At 37.5% G+C, this 19,440-nt stretch overlaps 1 protein-coding gene across 2 annotated transcripts in view; it reads left to right on the top strand.

The window, feature by feature from the left end:
- Positions 1-10,406: 10,406 nt before the first annotated feature.
- LOC106882986 (protein HIRA) overlaps positions 10,407-19,440 on the top strand; it is a 77,407-nt gene continuing 68,373 nt past the window's right edge. The window contains exons 1-2 of one of the 2 annotated variants that reach the window (XM_052973562.1): positions 10,407-10,889; positions 19,190-19,252. In XM_052973562.1, coding sequence (XP_052829522.1) covers positions 10,853-10,889; positions 19,190-19,252 — 100 coding nt within the window. In that variant the 5' untranslated portion in view covers positions 10,407-10,852. The remainder of the gene's footprint in view (positions 10,890-19,189; positions 19,253-19,440) is intronic. The other variant, XM_052973561.1, reaches the window with a different exon arrangement.

Genomic DNA, 19,440 nt, shown 5'->3' with positions numbered 1-19,440 from the left:
AGAACTTAGCTTTACTTTTATGGTAATGAAGGCTCTTTCAACAGACAACAGTATGCAGATGGATTGAGGTAATGGAAAATAAAGTGTACTAGATGTAAAACAAGGAAACACTTGACAACTGATCCAATTATCTAATACCATATTCATTCAGAAATATTTTTATTCCTACTTGGCATTGCCTACTGATTCTACTTAGATGAAACCAGTTACTTAGAGACTAGTTCTACTGATTCTTTAATATTGTGGAATGAATGAATCACATTTCAGAATTTGATTGGAACATTTAAAACGTTTGTACTTCTTGATTCAAACAAATTATGTTCTATTTATACTTTATCTATGACAAGTGGCCAGTTTGTTGACTAATTGTTTTTGTTTCAGAGGAGTTTCCTTTCAAGCAGCTATATGTATATAAGACAGATTATCTCCAAAGACATAGACATGTATTTGGAGACGGTCTTAAAATTTTTTAACTTTGGCTCAAATTAATGACAAATTTAGGCCATTACAAATTTCAGTGGCCTTTGTTCCTTTTAAGATCACTGGTAGAGTCTGAGATTAGCCATCTGACAGCATCAATGTTACTCTTCTAATTCAATATCTCCTCACATAACTTCTGCAATGTCTAGCATCCCCAGAACTCTCTTGCATGTCGCTATGCATTTATCCCAGATTATCTAGCTTCCCTTAAGAACTCCAGTTTCTGATTCTTGACAAAGTTGTAAACAAGTGCTTCATTTGTGTTCAGTAAGAGGAGTTTGACAGTGAAATGTATGATCTCTCCCCATATTTCCAGTAAAGTGCATTTATGTTGACATTTTGACAAACAATGAATTGATTAGGAATGCTATTCCAATTCCATCAGTGAGTGGAACTGTGTCAAAAATAAGAGATTAGCTTGTCATCCAGTTCACAGCAAGTTTGGGTTTAGTTTCATTATAATCATTGATGTTTCTCTCCAAATATCAGGTGCTAGATTATTAATTTCAGTGTGATTAAGTTAATGGAGGTCATATTCTTACTGCCAATGATGGCAACACTGAAATTTTTACCTGGGTACAGATGTCAGGAAACATCTATTAAATTAATGTTTGAAACCTTTAGGTAGGTCAACACAATAGCTATAACTCAACTGGATTGGATGGTTCACAATATCTTATTAGCATGGTGAAAGGAACTCTAAAACTGACTGTTGCACCCCACTGTATTTCATCATTGTTAAGCAATCCAAATATCAAATATGACTCCTTGTAATTGCTGCAAACTTTGCCATTGACTATTTCAAGAGCTTGAAATAAACTTGTATCTGAAACTTCAAAAAGTTATATATATATATATTCAGGAGTGGCTGTGTGGTAAGCAGCTTGCTTACCAACCACATGGTTCCGGGTTCAATCCCACTGCATGGCACCTTGGTCAAGTGTCTTCTACTATAGCCTCGGGCCGAGCAAAGCCTTGTGAATAGATTTGGTAGATGGAAACTGAAAGAAGCCCGTCATATATATGTGTGTATATATATATATATATATATATATATATGTGGGTCTGTGTTTGTCCCTCCAACATCGGTTGACAACCGATGCTGGTGTATTTACTTCCCCGTAACTTAGCGGTTCGGCAAAAGAGACCGATAGAATAAGTACTAGGCTTGCAAAGAATAAGTCCTGGGGTCGATTTGCTCGACTAAAGGCGGTGCTCAGGAAGGCCACAGTCAAATGACTGAAACAAGTAAAAGAATAAAAGAGTATATTTCATATTGATTGGCATATACAGCACAGTCTTCCAATGCTGCTATGAAACCCTATATCAACAGGAGCACCTTGCTTTCCTCCTCTGTAATAGAACAGAATCCGATGATAAAACAATGCTTTTGCTGAGGTATCACAGTAAATTTGATAAAGTACAAAGTGTTGTGTCTCTTGGATATAAGACAGTGAGAGGAGAAAATGTCTTAGGTGAGTGCCTACCTATTTTGGAGAAAAAGCTGTTGTGGCAGTGTATATGAAACAGATGAATACATAGCTAATCAATAGGTGATTAGTTGTATTAGTCAGTGAAAATGTATTAAGCAGGTGAAATGTCCTTGGTAGTATGTTTCTCCTGTCATTTACATGAAGTCAGGAACTGTTCAGAAACTGTTTACATGACATCAACATAATGTAATTTAAGGATTCATAGAATAACTTTTGATAGAAATGTATCATGTTTAAAAGATCTTTAAGAATCCAAAATATGACAACTTAGTAGTAAGTTAAGCGAGAAAGGTAAATTTTATAGAAAGAGATGTAATATGGTTCAAGAATTGCTTTTATTTTGGTTGCATTTGATTTAGTAAGTTCACACAAGATGGTAAATTTTCTCAACTGAGAAATTCTCAAATTAAAATATAAAAAAAATCAATTTGTGACACAAAATAGCAATGATTCAGTACAGACCCTGGTTTGAGATGTGTAAAATGACATATGTAGAAAGACTTAGGATTTCAGGTGTTTTCAAACTAATCATTTATGGTAATTCAAAGTATCTGAATCTGAGAGAAGATATATCACAATGCAAACATTTTTCTTGGCTCATGCACTCCTCTCAGTCTGTTGCAGAAGTCAAAGCTTTTGTAATCTTAAAGTTTCTGCAACTATTTGTTCCATCTTCTACATATTCTTAATCAAAACTCCCAAATATGCTTGATCTCTTTCACAATTAAAGTACCATTGTCTCTGCACCAATCAGAACATCTAGCCACTGCTTACTGATAGACACCATACAATGTTCCCTCATTTCTAGAATACTATAACATGTCAAGTCATCCAACACAACAGAAATCTACAAGTTTTCCTACATTAACACTCACTGAAAAACATGCTTCATTCCTAACCTGTCCAAGTAATAAGTGAATGATGCTATCTTAATGTCTTCACACACAATGAAACCCTAACTACCCAAATCTATAAAGTGTTTCTTGTCCTTCCTAGACATAAATACTAAAAGTTTCAAAGTTGCTATAAATTATGATGATTCCACAAAGATATTGAGTCCCATAAAATAATTGTTTGGGTGTCAGAAATATTTCCACTATAGTCAGCTAGGGACTCTCTGCAAACTCAACACCTGCAGGAAAAAACAAAAATCAAAACCAGTGCCTTCCAGACTACAGCTTTTGGTTCAATGCCTAAAGAATTTCTACTAGCTTTGTATCACCTTAACCAACACTCTGTAATCATAATAGCCTAGCCATCACTCTTTAACCATGGTAGTATCATATGAAGTATTCTGTAGAAGCTTGAACATTTGCATCTAGCTCCAAACTGCACAAATGCAGTAAGACTATCAAAACTTTCTCCACTCCACTTGTCTTGCTATTATGTATACATATACACACCAAGCATGCAATCACCTCATCACTTCAAACTAAGAAGGCTACCAAGTTTGATAATGTTCCTTTCGTTACCTTAAAAAAATGCACCCTAAAGTTAATCTCTACCTGTATTCTCTACAGGAATAGTATTCCATTCTTAGATATCTACTCTGTTACATGTTGAGGATGATGACAGAATTCATAATGACTCCTACACAATGTCTCTCTCTCTTTCTTCAGTTACCACATATGACTTTTGCAGACATCAATTGGGTCCTACTACTCCTTCTTCCCCTCTCTCTTGTAAATCTGAGTGGAAAGTGTTAATATTTGGTGTATGAATCTTGCAGCTTAGCCATCTACCTACAGACTTCATTTGAGGCCTTTTGCAGTAGCACATTATTCAAGAGTATGTTGATGAAACTTACTATACTTCAGCAGAGTCCTGTTTCAAGCATTTAGGCCAAGTTGCTGGCTTGAGGATACCTTCATCTTTTCTCCTCTTCTTGAGTATATTAATGAACAGTTTACTGTCTCCTAATGGCACTCGCTTCTATGAAGATGATACTACTCCTTCCTCTTTCTTAATCATCATACAAGTATCATTCTTATGTAACTTCAACACTTCACTCAAGAAAAATCATTTTCTAATGAGGGTCACATCAAGCTTGTCTCCTTTGGCAGCATAATCACTACATCAATCAGAAAAACAGTCTTGACTTGCACCTCTCCTAGAAATGTATGACATGCATTAAAAGTCTCATGTTTGCTATCAATTCTGATCTTCACCATCACTGACTATCTCTTCTGGTGATGTTTTGTTTATTATAGAAAAGAACTCAATCATGAAGAACTCCCCTTTCTCAGATGGAATGGAATACTACTGCTGCAATACACATACAAGATTAGCAAGGTGATTCCTTACCAAAAGGATCTCTAGCAACTTTGTGAGATCATCCTTTCCTTCAGTTCTTAACTTTGATTGTTATGTAAGTAGCATTCCTGCAGAGCAACTTTCCATATTTTATGTTCACAGTATCATCATTTAATGTGTTTTCCATGCTGGCATAGGTTGGACAGTCTGACCAGTTGAAGAGCTGCCCAAGTTCCACGTCTGTTTTGGAATGGTTTCTATGACTAGATGCCCTTCCTAATACCAATCACTTTACAGTGTACTAGATGTGTTTACATGGCACCAGTACAGTTGCTTTTTACATGGCATTAGCACCCATGAGCCCACAGGTGCTGTTCACATTGTATCCAATTCTATACACATTCAAAGAGACTTCCAAAACTACATTTTACTACTCTACCAGTTCTACCACAACATAAACAGACATGACAAGTGTAAAAAAGAACCTCAGGTTACTTCAAATCAATAAGGCTGCTTGTCCTGGCAATGTATATTAACTGTAAACTATGTTTCAGAACTAACCCTCAAACTCATCACACTGTTTAAAAAATTCTCTCTATATATGGATATATCCTGCCCTTTGTAAACACAGCACTGCATTTGATTCCCCAGAAGAGACACCCTTCCAATTATACTCATTTGCAATATTTCAAAATAAGACAACTAGAAACTTTTCCCATCTTGAATTTCCATTTCTCTCTTTAATGGCCAATTTTATGTACAGTATAGTGAAGCAGCTATCATGCTCTTAACATCAGAGGTCAACATTTTATAGTGGTGTCAGGGTTATCCATTTGTAATAAGTCATAACTTTCATTATTGGAAGTAATGCGTTAACATATAAGGTTAATTGAAGGAAGCTTATAACATTAAATATGTTCTGGTTGCAGTCACTTGTCTCCAAGTAAGAAAGGCAAATGGGAGCATGAGCGGGCGTAAAGTGCAGCAGCCTGACCCAATGCATGTTGAAGAATCAACAGGCACTGAATGGCGTGAATTTAGAATTTCTTTCCTTCATATAAGGGATGGACTGGAAGTCCCCGACTTCCACGTAAAACCAGAAGCTTCCAGAAAGGTCTCAAACATTCTAGAAGCTCAAGAGAGATTACTCTCATATCAATCCTTTTTTGTTTTACTTGCTATCGTAGCTGCCAGGGGTCACTACCTAACTCCCCTCTCAGATGAACAGTCAATAAGCAGAATCATTGTAGCAATCCAGGGCAGATATGAAGCAGAATGAGGTAGCAGAAACATGTGCTTGCAAACAAGTAGTAAAATATAAAAAGCAATACATGCATCTTGATAGATACTGAATATAATTGCAGAGTTTGGCACAGTAAACTTATAGCTACACAGCTATGCACATCAAACTAAATGCAAAACATGATAAGATGAAAATGTGAAAGCATGCATAGGAACAATGTTTGTGAATAACGTTCTTTGAAAAGTTTGTGTTGTAATACAAAGTTAAATGTACATAGTTCTGGATAATTTTTGTGTGAGTGCGACAGTAAACGAGAAGGTCCAGAATAAGGTGAATGCAGCATATACAGTGTGTAACACAACGAAAAGGAAGCTGAAGAAAGTTCTTTGTAGCTTGCTGCCTGGGAAGGTGGTTTCCATGAGACAGAGCAAGTGAAACTTGATGTGCAAGCGTGATAGCTAACGTCCAGGCAACTGGAAATCACAGGATGTGAAAGTCAAGGTGTATGAGAGTGCAATGTTGGCTGCCAAGACATAAGCAGTGCCAAGACTTTACCTGCAAGAGTAGTGGGTCGCTTGCAGAGGCTGAAAGAGTGTAAGTGCTAGAAAAGCAACAGTGACTAGTGAAGTGAGTCAAACCATAAGGATGGCGGCAAAAGAAGGAAGTTCCAACATGCAAGAGACTTGGTGTTGATCAGGCACCGAAGGAAGAAAAATGCATGGAACGCTATGTGATGCAAAGAAAAAAATGCGTTTATAAGAGGTGGTTTGTGCGTCCTACAAACTAGAGAAGAAACGCATGGCAAAAACACATAAGGAGCTTGTTTGCTGGATGAGAAAGGCTTGAGAAAAGCATTTAGCTAGAATAAACCAGAAATGTGTGAGAGTGGATAGCATGAGGCAGACAGCATGTATGTGTGTATGTATGCATGAACACTGAGCAATAATAATGTACAAGTGTGACTGCTGAAAGCACTGTGAAACAACACCGATTGCAGAGTCTGATGCAATATCTCCCAGCGAAAGCTGTGCATCTAAGACTGAGTGTGGAAGGTGAGGTGCTGAATAGAGAGCACTTCACAGCACCAAAAGGCATGTAACAGAATGGGTACACATGAAAGTATGCAAGAAAAATGCAAAATGTTCAGCTCGTTGAATAACTGTTCTAATGAATGCTGTTAAGAAATGCATGGTTGGTGGAAAAAAATGTCACATCTCGGATAAGGAAGCTGTTTGAAGTGCCTTCCAACTATGCAGTGCTCAGAGTGACTGAAATTTGCTGTATAAGGCCACAAAACCAGTTGCTGTACAGAAGATGAAGCAGGAACGATTCGAAATTGGGGTTGAAATCATGGCAGTGGTGACGTTAGTGCTGTAGTCAGTTACAAAGGCTGAGGCGGTGACGGTATTAGCAGTGTTGATGATAACGCTGTTCACATGCATGGCTGTTGAAGTCCAGCCACGTGGAAAATTTGAGACAGGCAAATGCAATAGAGAATTGTCGAGATTAAGCGTGCACATCCACTGCACATGCTCAGAGTGGTAATTGCGCAGGAAAAGACAGCAAGGAAGATGAAGACAGATGCCATGTTGGATAAACTCCAATGTGTATTTACTGGCAAAACGTTGACAGTCGACATTATGAGAGGAAATCACTTCAAAAGGAGATTATTTGAAAGAACACTGTGTATTTCCTTGTGAGAAGAATGCATACTCTGTTAGGTATGATTTCGAGGCGAAGAAGATGAATTCTAGAGGTTCACTTGGACAAGAGAAATATTCTGACATCAGGCCATTGATTTTTAGTTGAGAAGTGAGTGAAGACTGTGATTCTGTAGCTCAACCTACCATGTGCTGTGAAATAAGAATTGAGTTGTGCAAACCATAGTTTAGTGTTGCTGGAATAAGCTGGTATGGAGGTGTTACTCATGATTATGACAAAGAACAGGCATGGTAAGTGACTTTCTTGTTGGACATGGAAGACATGAAATTATTTCAAAATTAGAATATCAGAGGTGGTGGTAGAGTAATATAGAAATTACCTTGGAAAGTGTGGTATGGTGTCGATGTACCATTTGCTGTAGTTTGCATATCCAAATGAATCGGGTTTGCCATATTTTTGTGAAGTGGCCATCGTGTTCTTAATGTTGGAGGTCACCATTTTATAGTGGTGTCAGGGTTATCCATTTTTGGTGGTAACATTGACTTAATGACACACTATAATTTAGTCAGTATGAGAGAAAAGAGAGTCACTGTTTTTGCTCATAACAACAAGAGAATAAAATTCACGAGACACTTGTAATAAGTTATAACTTTTATTATCGGAGGTAATGCATTAACATACAAGTTTAATTGAAGGAAGTTTACAACATTACATGAATATGTTCTGGTTGCAGTCATATATCTTCAAATAAGAAAGGCAAATGTAAAGCAGCCTGACCCAATGCATGTTGAAGAACCAACTGGCACTGAATGGCGCAAATTTAGAATTTCTTTCCTTTATATAAGGAACGGAAGTCCTCGACTTCCACGTAAAACCGGAAACTTCCAGAAAGGTTTCGAACATTCTAGAAGCTTGAGGGAAATTATTCTTGTTACATCCCTTTTCCGCTTTGCTTGCCTTCGAAGCTACCAGGGGTCACTACAACAGCTTTAGCCCAATTTACGGAGAACTGACTTCCTATATCACTCACCAATAAACTGTAATTCTCGAGAAATTTGATGGAAAGTGTTATTCTCGAGAAATTTGATGGAAAGTGTTATTCTCGAGAAATTTGATGGAAAGTGTTGTTCTCGACACTAGCAAAACTTTTCACCATGAAGAAGTTTCCAGTAAAAAGCTTGCCTTCAGGCTGCATGTCTGATGTCTCTTGGATCAGTGGCTTCTGGTCAGATTGCATCATCACCACTCACCTGCATAGTATGAACTCCGATGCACATTAGGGTGTTTGTTAATTACTCTCTTCACTTCTATATCAAACTACATGTTTCATAACAATACAATATCACACTATATCCTTCCTTCAACATCCAAATGTCATCTCTATGCAAAATAGACGTATGAAGCCAAACTTACACTTACTCCATGAGCAGACACCTTGAAAACCTGCACTAATCATACCTTCTTCAGCAGCACAGAAACACAGTCACTACACTTAACATTAAAAAAAAACAACACATTATTACCTTCCTCCCTATTAAACATAGAACTAGAACTTACAAACTCATTATAAATGTTGGGCTTCACTGTCACCGAGTCTCTCCAGATCTCACATCTTTCATATAACAGAAAATATTCAGACCCCCATCCCCAACAAAGACCCACAATGGGGAACTGTTCCTACAGCAAGGATGTTATTGTTGCTACACAACACAGGCATTTCAGGGCACGTTCAAAGAAGCTCAACACATACCAACAGGCCCTTATACGAGTTGACTCCCTTGTCTTTTGTACTGATAGTACAGTTGTCTGTTATTAAGGGCTAGCTGGTCTGAATTTCCTTTCTGGTACTCATCTCATCATGCATATTATTCTTCCTCACCTAGGTACCACTCCGTCCAGTCCTACCTCATTGCCATGTTTGTCTTGTAACTGTCAGCTTGCAAACACTTAAGGGTAACATTCCATCTTGTCAGTCTCTGCAGCCCTGCCAAATACTTGGACGCAACAGTTCCTCCAGACCAAACTATTAAAAAAACCCCCAAAAAACCCACTCCAATCTGTAATTCACAGATGTATCCTCTTCACTCGACCATAACCGTTACTATAGAGGCTACTACTCTTCAAATCTTTGCACCCTTCTATTACTTTCTCCTTTCAAACCTAGTGCTAACAACTTACAAGTTAAGCAAGGCATGAACCACATATAAATCTCAACAGATACTGGATATCAACAACACTTTCCTTTCTTCTCAAATCATTTAAAACAACAAAACACAAATTAGTTTATACAGTTATGGCTAGTTTATACAGTTATGCAACACTAACACAAACTTGTAGAATGTCTCCCAAAATAGCACGAGAAAAGTAACGATAATTTTGATATACGCCAGGTGAGTTGTAATGAAGATTTCGTTTCAGGTTAATGTAGTATATCAGACACTATCATATATATGAGGATCCATATTTCCTGATTCCTGTCACCTTAAAGCAACACAATCTTTATTCAAGATGCAACATACAGAGTTTCACTATAAGCCCTCACAGTGTACATTTTCTCTAAATTTTGTAGTACAACTTCTCTGCAAGATAGTTATTCCGATGTGTCATGTTATTATCAACTCCGGTATTTATATATTAAGAATTTGGAGAAGGAACATTCATAACTTGGCTTCTGAACCTGACTAAGAAAGGACAGCCCTCATGGAAAGATTAACGAACACACACATAAAACAACCTGTATACATGAAAGGACTATGAGAATCTTCAAGTCAACAGAGATAGTCATATACAGTGGGTCATACAAAGTATTTTCCCTCTCATCATACTATACACACATAGAAAATTGTCGGTTTTGTGTTTATCAAACGAACGCTGTGCTGTAGAACAAAGCGCTCCCACCATGGCCATCTAGCTTGGAGAAACGATTATAAATGACGACGATAGATATTTATAGTTACGCGGCTTCCAGTCCTTCATTTTTTTTTTTTTTTTCATTGACGACAGTGTACCTACACTTTCTTACATGAAACAAACTAAAATACGAAAACATCAACTAAGAACATAAAGCATTATTCCTCCGAACTTCCGCTCTTTTCATTCTCCCCTTCCGACCTCTATCTCTCTGCCTTTCTTAATCTTCCAGCCCCAATGTTACCTCTATTACATTCTAATACCCGCTACTCTACATTCCCTCTCTTTATCTTTCCCTCCTTTCTATCTCTCTCTCTCCTCCTCCGTCTTTCACTTTTCTCCTCTTTCCCGCCCGCTTGTCAATATCTCCTCCTCCTTACCCTCTGTTTCCTTTTCTTTGCTTTTTTTTTTCACTCTTCCTTTATCTCTCACACTCCTGTTACTCCTTCTACTCTCTCTTCCTTTTCTTCTTTCAATCTTTGTATCTGTGTTCCTTCCTCACTCTTCCCTATTACTCCACACCTTCTCTATGTCACCCACTCTCTCTCTCTGTCCTTACCCAACTCCCAGTGACACTCTCTGTGTATATCTGTGAAAATGGCGGCAGCTCAGTAAAAACAACAACTTCCCGTGCTGGTGTAGAACGGATCTGGGGGAAACAGATCAGCGGCGAAAACGAGCGGAAACTCCTTACAACAATATATAAACGCCGAAAGCAATAATATTAACAATTTCACAGATTAATTGTTAACGTTTATAATATATTTTAATGTAGATTTCCCCTATAGAAGGTATTAAAATAAGATAGAAAATGAGGCTTCTGAAACCAAGCTGGGTAACATTGGATGGTAGGTTACAAAACAAATTATTCTATATACATTTGTGGTATTTAATTATATATAGAGACACTTTTGTTTATTACGTTGTTTGTTCATATTACTCCATATCTTTGTTTCTCTTGCCTTCTATTCTTTCAGTCAGTCTTTTTTTCCCCCTTTTGAACTCCTCATTAATTTTCTTCATATCTCTAATTGAAAAATAGAACATTAAAAAAAAAAAAAAATACAATTTAAAAAAAAATTAATTTGTATACATGATATATCCTTACCTGTATACTTCGTGAATAACACTATTTATGAATATGTGGACCTTATGTTTTGCTTTGTTGATCGTTTGTTACATGTTTCACAAGTAATTTACATCTGACGTTTTCAATTAATCTTATTGTATGTAGACGACCTTTTGTTGTCAAGGATCTTCTCATCTTAAATTTGGATATTGTTTTCGGAAAATATTTAAACCACGTGGTGGGGAAGGGTGTATTTATTTACAATTAATTTTTAACTAAACTAGATAACTTTTAAAATGTGTTTATTTTCTTAGTCGAATCTGATGCTGTCCCATATGAGAACAAGGCATATTCCCATTTCATGAGTAAAGTTCCTCAACAAGCCACCCGGTGTCCAATGATGTTCAGCTTGTCCTGTCTCTTTCTCCCACTCTCGTAGACATGGATCATTTGTCTATTTGAACTTACGAAGTAACCATCTCACACTATTGAAGAAATAATACCTCACAATAATGATAAATTTTCGACCATCCCAATAGAATTCTTATTTGAAAAATTCAGTTATCAAATATGAAAATTCAAGTGAATCTTCATATTTGATAAATGTATTTTTGAAATTTCAAATTTTTACATTTCCAACATTTTTTTTTATCTACTCCTTAACTCTATGTAGGAAACTAACATGTTGCAATTAAAAAATAATAATAATGTATTAAATAAGCCTAACAAACAAAGAAATATGAGAGTATTGATTTGGTTTCAATATCAATTTTGTAAGTTCGATGTTTTGATTGGTAATAAGATAAACTTATTCACATCTTCGGAATGCTTAATATAATGGTTGCCTAGAATCAAATAGCAAATGTTTCCACTATTTATTAAATATAAATATTTGAGTTTTGTTTTCTTTGACTGACTTTGCAACTGTTTATTGTGAACAAGTGAAATGTTAAACTTAAGCAACATTTAGCAGTAATTAGAACTTCATCTGCTAACCTTGATTCATTGTTAATTGCTGCTCCCCATTTATGTTCTGCCAATTATGAAACGATTGTTTTTATTTTTTACTTTTTTGCACGAGCATTTATTTCTTTGTCGCAAATCAAATATTAATAAAGTTTTCTTGAGTCTATCAAGAATTGATTAAAGAAGCCGAATTGACAGACACTTAGTTAAATTCATTAAAGCGAATTAAAATAAAATTGGATGCAACCAGCATTAAGGTTAGCCTGGATCCAACTTGTCTTTGGCGGCTCAAAAAGAGCGCTACAATTAATTGTTCACTCGACAACTGAAACAAGAGTGAAGAATGCCCCAACCTCTTCCTAGACACATATATATGTATATATCCTATTTTATATTATAACATTAATTAAATAGTTTGCTCTTAAGGCGATCCTCGATTGGGGCAGAGCCTTTTCTTTGGGATAAAAGTAAATAACCGATGTAATCGATCATTGTATTGTTCGCTATATCGCACCTGGAGAAATGAAAGACAAAGACGGACGATGATTGTGGTGTGATTTGTCTCCATTAGGTGTGTGAGAGAGAATAACGATTCTTATTTTGTGGTTATATGTATTGTTTATGTGTGTATGTATATTATAGAAATAAATGTATATGTCAATGAATTGCAAAAGAACAGGATGGTAAAATCCTTTTCATTAGCTTTTGGCACTCGGAGTTGGGTGCTTGTGCAGCATTGCATCCTCAGAACCATTTAATGTATATACATTTATATGTAGGGGTATGCTGGCATGGGTTAAGAAATTTGATGGTAACTTGTTCTGGACACCAGCAAAACTTTTCAACATGTCTGTTTTGAAATCTCCAGCAAAAAGCTTGTCTGCAGGCTACATGACTGTTGTCTCATGGATCAGTGCCGTAGGGCTGCGTCGAGCTTCAATATCTGTTATGGCATTGTTTCTAGGTCTGATAAACAATGGATACGCAAGTTTTATTGCAATCACAGGCAAGCTAGCTGCAAAATAACCTTATATGCCAAGTATACAGGAGCATTATTCACAATATACCCAAGAAATACATTGTCTCAGCTGTTCAGAAAGTTACCTAGAAATAGGCAATAGTTTTTGTCATCTAAGTAACGGAATTACTAATAGTGGATAGATACTCTGAAATTGTAATAACCAGAGTAAGAGCAGATTGTATGATGCTTGAGTTATAAGGGTGCAAGACCTGGGCTCTGAATACAAAGGATTTGTGTTGATTAGAAAGAACTATAAGTGAACATGCTTTGTTAGATGTGTAATGTCAGTGTGTGAAGGCACATGGCTCAGTGGTTAGAGCATCAGTCTCACAATCACGAGGTAGTGAGTTCGATTCCTGGACCAGGCTGTGTGTTGTGTTCTTGAACAAGACACTTTATTTCACATTGCTCCAGTTCACTTGGCTGTAGAGATGAGTTGCAACGTCACTAGTGCCAAGCTATATCAGACTGTCTTGGATAACATCAGTGGCATAGAGAGAGAGGAGGCTGTACAACACAGTAGAAATTACCCGAGAGAAAGCCTGTGTATAAGAGGCATTCAATATTGTTTGCAAGACTGTATGTATGGTTTAACACTGCTGTATAAAACTATGCTAAGTGCACAAAGCAAATGGTGTAACAGGAAGATGAAGTGCTGAATTCTTCTCAAGATACTGAACCTCACAAAGGAGATGACAAGGGATCATGAAGACTGGTGACATGCTGTAGTGGAGAAAACCCACTCTCTTGGACAAGCATGGCAGAAAGAATGCTTACGAAATGAGTGTTGATAACTGAGACAGTCTTGAACAGTGGGCAATTATTCACTGCCTCTCCTCAGCCTCCATGCCCAAGTTATTTTCAAAGCTTTTAACCTTTGCTCTGCACCAGTTCTATAATGTTCTCATCTCACTATCCTCACTTTTCCTCCCTAATTCCCACCTGGGATGTTCTTTTTACATTCACAGTCTGTTTAGTCTTTTTTCATTGTCTTCTCCAACAGCTTCTCTGTCACTTCAGCATATCTCCTTTCCTTACACACCCTTTCTTTAAATGACTTTCTGGAGCCACGTCACTTCTATTTTTATTCTTTCTTTCATATTCCCTTTTCTCATATCTACCTATACCAGAGATTCTCAACAGCGGTCCATATAAAATTTTGTTATCTGCAATAAATTTCTTATGTTTCACAGAACATTTTAACAATTTTTGGATCTTTGTGATTTGATGGCCAACACTTGTTTTCTTAATGAAACACTTTCAAACTTGGGACACTTGTAAAATGTGTCATACAAAACAACTTTTTCTCTTAGCCTTCTTAACAAAAAATTGTACATCGCAAGTTATTTCATGTTAAAGTTGTCGTATTTCTGTAATTTCAATCAATCACTGACGTCTATTCAGCTGAATACAGTCAGTGCTCTTTTGTAAACAGCCGGTGTTAAGTGTGTTATTCCCTGTGACATATTTCATCCGGTTTAATCGTAATTTATACGCATATATTGTTTATATAATAAATTACGCTGTGCGTATCTGTGTGTGTATATTTTTGCCATAACCTCACTCATAACCCTAACCCTAAACTAGAGTTTGATTTGAAGAAGATTTGGCTGCTATTTCTAGGAAATGAAGCACTTGGTGGAGGTGCATTAATAATTCAAGTATTTTGATGGCTTTTTTTCCTTTGTTTACGAACAGTCTAGTTAATCGGAAATGTCAGAACTAATGGAGATTAATACCATATATACACCGTCACAGCACTAACTGTATTCAACTGAATAGACGTCAGTGATTAGTTGAAATTATCGAAATAAGACAATTTTTAACGTGAAATAAATTCGAATACAAAATTTTTTATCTGTTCTATACCACAAAATATACAAGTATACGAAGTTTGAAAGTGTTTCGGTACCAAAAACACTACATAAAAAAATGTTGCCCGTCAAATCATAAAGGTCCCAATTTTTTAAAATACAATTCCTAATAATATTTAATTATAAAAATATGATTTTTTTAACATTGAATGGCTGGGAGGATCCATCCAAGTAAAATTGGAATCAAAGGGGTCCGTGGGTAAAACTGGTTGAGAAACACTGATCTATACTTACCCTTATATGGGATAATCTTGTAGCTTTTTACACAGTCTCCTCTCTTTCTACTGTCCTTTCCATAGTCTCCCCTAATAGTGCTTATCCTATTACCCTTTCTACTGCCACCACCCTCTCATAGTTCTAAATCAGTTCCTCACACATGCTGTATCCTCTCTCATCACCCCCACACCAGAATCATTATACCCAGTACTATAAAGTGGTTGGCTTTAGGAAGTACATCAAGCCATGAAAAGCATGCCAAAATATACAGTGGAGTATGATGCAATCTTCCAACTAATCAGATCCTGTCAAATTGTTCAATTCATGCCAGCAGAAAAAAAGATGTTAAACAACGGTGATAATGTGTATGTGTGTGTGTCCATCTATCCTTCAAATGCATAAAATGCATGTGTGTGTGTGTGTGTGTATATATATATATATATATATATATATATATATAGGCGCAAGAGTGGCTGTGTTTTAAGAAGCTTCCCAACCACATGGTTCCAGGTTCAGTCCCACTGCGTGGCACCTTGGGCAACTAACTTCTACTATAGCCTCAGACTAACCAAAGCCTTGTGAGTGGATTTGGTAGATGGAAACTGAGAGAAGCCTGTCATTATGTATGCGTGTGTGTTTGCATGTCTGTGTTTGTCTCCCCACCACACTTGAGACTGATGCTGGGGTGTGTATATCCCCATAACTTAGTGGGTTGGCAACAGAGACTGATAGAATAAGTACTGGGCTTACAAAGAATTAAGTTTGACTAAAGGTGGTGCCCCAGCATGGCTGCAGTCAAATAACTGAAAAAAGTAAAAGAAAAGAATATATAAGATGCAGTGAATAAACTGTCATCTAAATTACACAAAAATGAAAATAACACTGACATTTCATTTTAACAGATTACATAAAAATATCTTGAAATACTAAAGAGTAAACTGACCCTACTATACTGTCATCATCATCATCGTTTAACGTCCGCTTTCCATGCTAGCATGGGTTGGACGATTTGACTGAGGACTGGTGAAACCGGATGGCTACACCAGGCTCCAATCTGATTTGGCAGAGTTTCTACAGCTGGATGCCCTTCCTAACGCCAACCACTCAGAGAGTGTAGTGGGTGCTTTTACGTGTCACCCGCACGAAGGTCAGTCAGGCGGTACTGGTAACTGTGTAGTCGACAAAATCAAAAACAATGTGCGTGCACAAAATTAAATCTATAAAATGGTGACAATTTACCCATTGCAACTTCTGTGTGTGTGTGTGTGTGTATATATATATATATATATAATTTTATGTGCTGGTATGGGTTGGATGGTTTGACAGGAGCTTGCTAGACTGAAGATTGTACCAAGCTTTACTGTCTGTTTTGACATGGTTTTTATGGCTCCTACAGAGTGGACAGTACTTTTTACTTGGCATCAACAAGGCTTGTTTTGGCATGGATGTCCTTCTAAACACTAACCACTTTCCAGTGTAGACTGAATGCATTAGCACTGACAGGGTTACTCAGACAAATTTCTTTTGGGGAGGAAAGGCATTGGAGGCGGTGACCTTGTACCAAATGAGGAGAGGCTAGAGTGACAGAAGGATAGAAATAGGTATGTTGCTAGAGAGAGAGATCAAGAATGTGGACAGAAACAGGTTTATTACTGTAGAGGAGATACATGCTAAACCAGTCAGAGAGTGAATATGATCAAGAGTGAGAGTGGGAGAGAGATGGTAAAGTGCCAGGGCATATCCTCAAGGTACAGGGATGAGAATATAAGTGGGATGGTAGAGTATTGTCAAGGGTGCATTAGTTAGTAGTAGAGTGTGGGCTGACGAAAGTCTTGTACATGAATCCCACATGTAGTACTCAGTTGAGCAATTGACTTGAACCTTCATCATCATTTAACGTTCGTTGTCCATGCTGGCATGGGTTGGATGGTTTGACTGGGCTGGGAGGCTGCACCAGACTCCAGTTTTATTTGGCATGATTTTCTATGGCAGGATTCCGTTCCTAATGTCAACCACACCAAGAGTGTAATGGGTGCTTTTTTGTGCCACCAGCACACTGGGGTGCATTTATGTGCCACTTGCATGATGCCAATAACTGCCACGACTGGAATTTTGCTTGGTTTGATGGATCTTCTTCCCAAGCACATCATGCCAAAGATCTTGGTCATTGCCTCTGTGAAGCTCAACACTTGAAAGGAACTCAGCTACTTTGCTTCTGTTAGGCCCAATGCTTCAAAGGAACTCATCTACTTTGCCTCCATCAGATCCAATGCTCAAGAGGAACTCAGCTAGGCCCAACACTAGAAAGGTACTCAGCAACTTTGCCTCCATGTGGCCCAACATGCAAAAAAATGTTCTTTACGTGACACAGCTGTCCTTGTCCATATGCATTACATGACCATACCAATGCAGTCATCTCTCTTGCACACCACATCTGATTCCTCTTATGCCTAACTCTTCTCTCAAGATGCTTACACTATCAAACATGCACACTCACATTGCACATAAAGTGAAGCATACTGGCTTCATTTCTTTCAAGCCTATGCATGTCCTTGGTTGTCATAGCTCATGTTTCACTGCCGTGCAGCATTGCTGTTCACACACAGGCATCAAACAATCTGCCTTTCACTCTGAGAGAGAAGCCCTTTGTTGCCAGCAGGGGTAGGAGCTCTCCAAACTTTGCTCAACCTAATCTTATTCTCACAGCTACGCTCTTGGAGAATCTACGTCTACATCTTCATGTGTGGCTTCTAGGTCATGAATGGGATGAAGCATGGTTGAAGAATGATTAAGGTAGAATAAACGGTTGTTTCATCTGGATAAGAGTGGATGTGTAGAAGGAAGACTGTGAAAGACAGAACTGAACCCTGGGTCACACCAGTGTTGAGTGAAAGTAGAACAGAAAGAGTTTCATCAAAACATGCATCCAATGTTGCAATCTGATGGGAAGTTACTGATCCAAGAGATGGGTGATGGGTAGAGCCTGTAGGCAGGATATTTTGATAAAAAAGATTTATATATATCAGCCATGGTCAAATCATTTGCAGATGTCTAGATCAACAATTTTGCTTTCATTCACATTCTCTAAAGTGAATATAGACTGATGAGGGCAGAAGAGAGTGGGCCATCAGTGGATTTGGCTCTGTAGAAACAGTACTGTTGGTAAGGCAGCGAGTTGGCAGAAACGTTAGCACGCCGGGCGAAGTGCTTAGCGGTATTTCGTCTGCCATTACGTTCTGAGTTCAAATTCTGCCGAGGTCGACTTTCATCCTTTCGGGGTCGATTAAATAAGTACCAGTTCCGCACTGGGGTCGATGTAAGCGACCTAATCCCTTTGTCTGTCCTTGTTTGTCCCCTCTGTGTGTAGCCCCTTGTGGGCAGTAAAGAAATAAGAAACAGTACTGTTGGTGACCGAGGATAGACAGAAGTATTAAAGAATATGGATGTCTCCAATATCTGCAATAAGATGATAGCTGACTGAATTAGAAGTTTGCCTTTCTTTGGAATGGTTCACACTGAGATATTTCCAAATATATCCCTGTAGATAGTGAAAGATTGAAGATTTAATGAATGTAGGAACAGGTTGGAAAGAGTATTGCCAGGGCCTGTGGTTTTGCTTGTTTCTGCCTTTGGAGTGTGTGTGTGTGTGTAAGGTTGGAAGGTAGAAAGGGGGTAGATTTGGAGGAGATTGGTGAAGGATGAATTGTATGGAATTGAATGCAAAGATTGAAGCTTTCTCCATGAAGGTACTGTTTATAGACTCATTTTTATCGAGAAGTGGAGGGAAAGAGAACTCTGTAATGTTGGTGAAAATTCTCTTGGCAAGGGACCAGAAAAATCAGTTGCAGTTTGGAAGGTGGGAAAACTTCAACAGTTCATTACTTGTAACAAGTGATGTTTCAGTATTATACCTTAATGTTTTCAACAGCTCAGCAATGGTTTGTAACTTTGATCCTTTTCTTATTTTAATGTTTAATTTCTGTACTATATATTTACTTTCAGATAAACCAATATTTTCTATTGATATTCATCCAGATGGGTCTCGATTTGCCACAGGTGGTCAAGGTTAGTGTACTTTATTATTCCATGGTCATTAAGTCTTTCTTTTTGGCTCTTTAGTACATACACCTGTAAACTGTAGTAATATATACATATATATATATATATATATATATATATATATATATGATATATATATTTATATGCAATTATAAACAAGGGCAAAAGAAAAAAGATTTCTATGCCAATATGCT

The sequence above is a fragment of the Octopus bimaculoides genome, chromosome 16 (assembly GCF_001194135.2).
Source record: "Octopus bimaculoides isolate UCB-OBI-ISO-001 chromosome 16, ASM119413v2, whole genome shotgun sequence".
Taxonomy (NCBI): domain Eukaryota; kingdom Metazoa; phylum Mollusca; class Cephalopoda; order Octopoda; family Octopodidae; genus Octopus; species Octopus bimaculoides.
The sequence above is the reverse complement of the archived record's forward strand: the minus strand, read 5'-3'. Positions and strand labels throughout refer to the sequence as shown.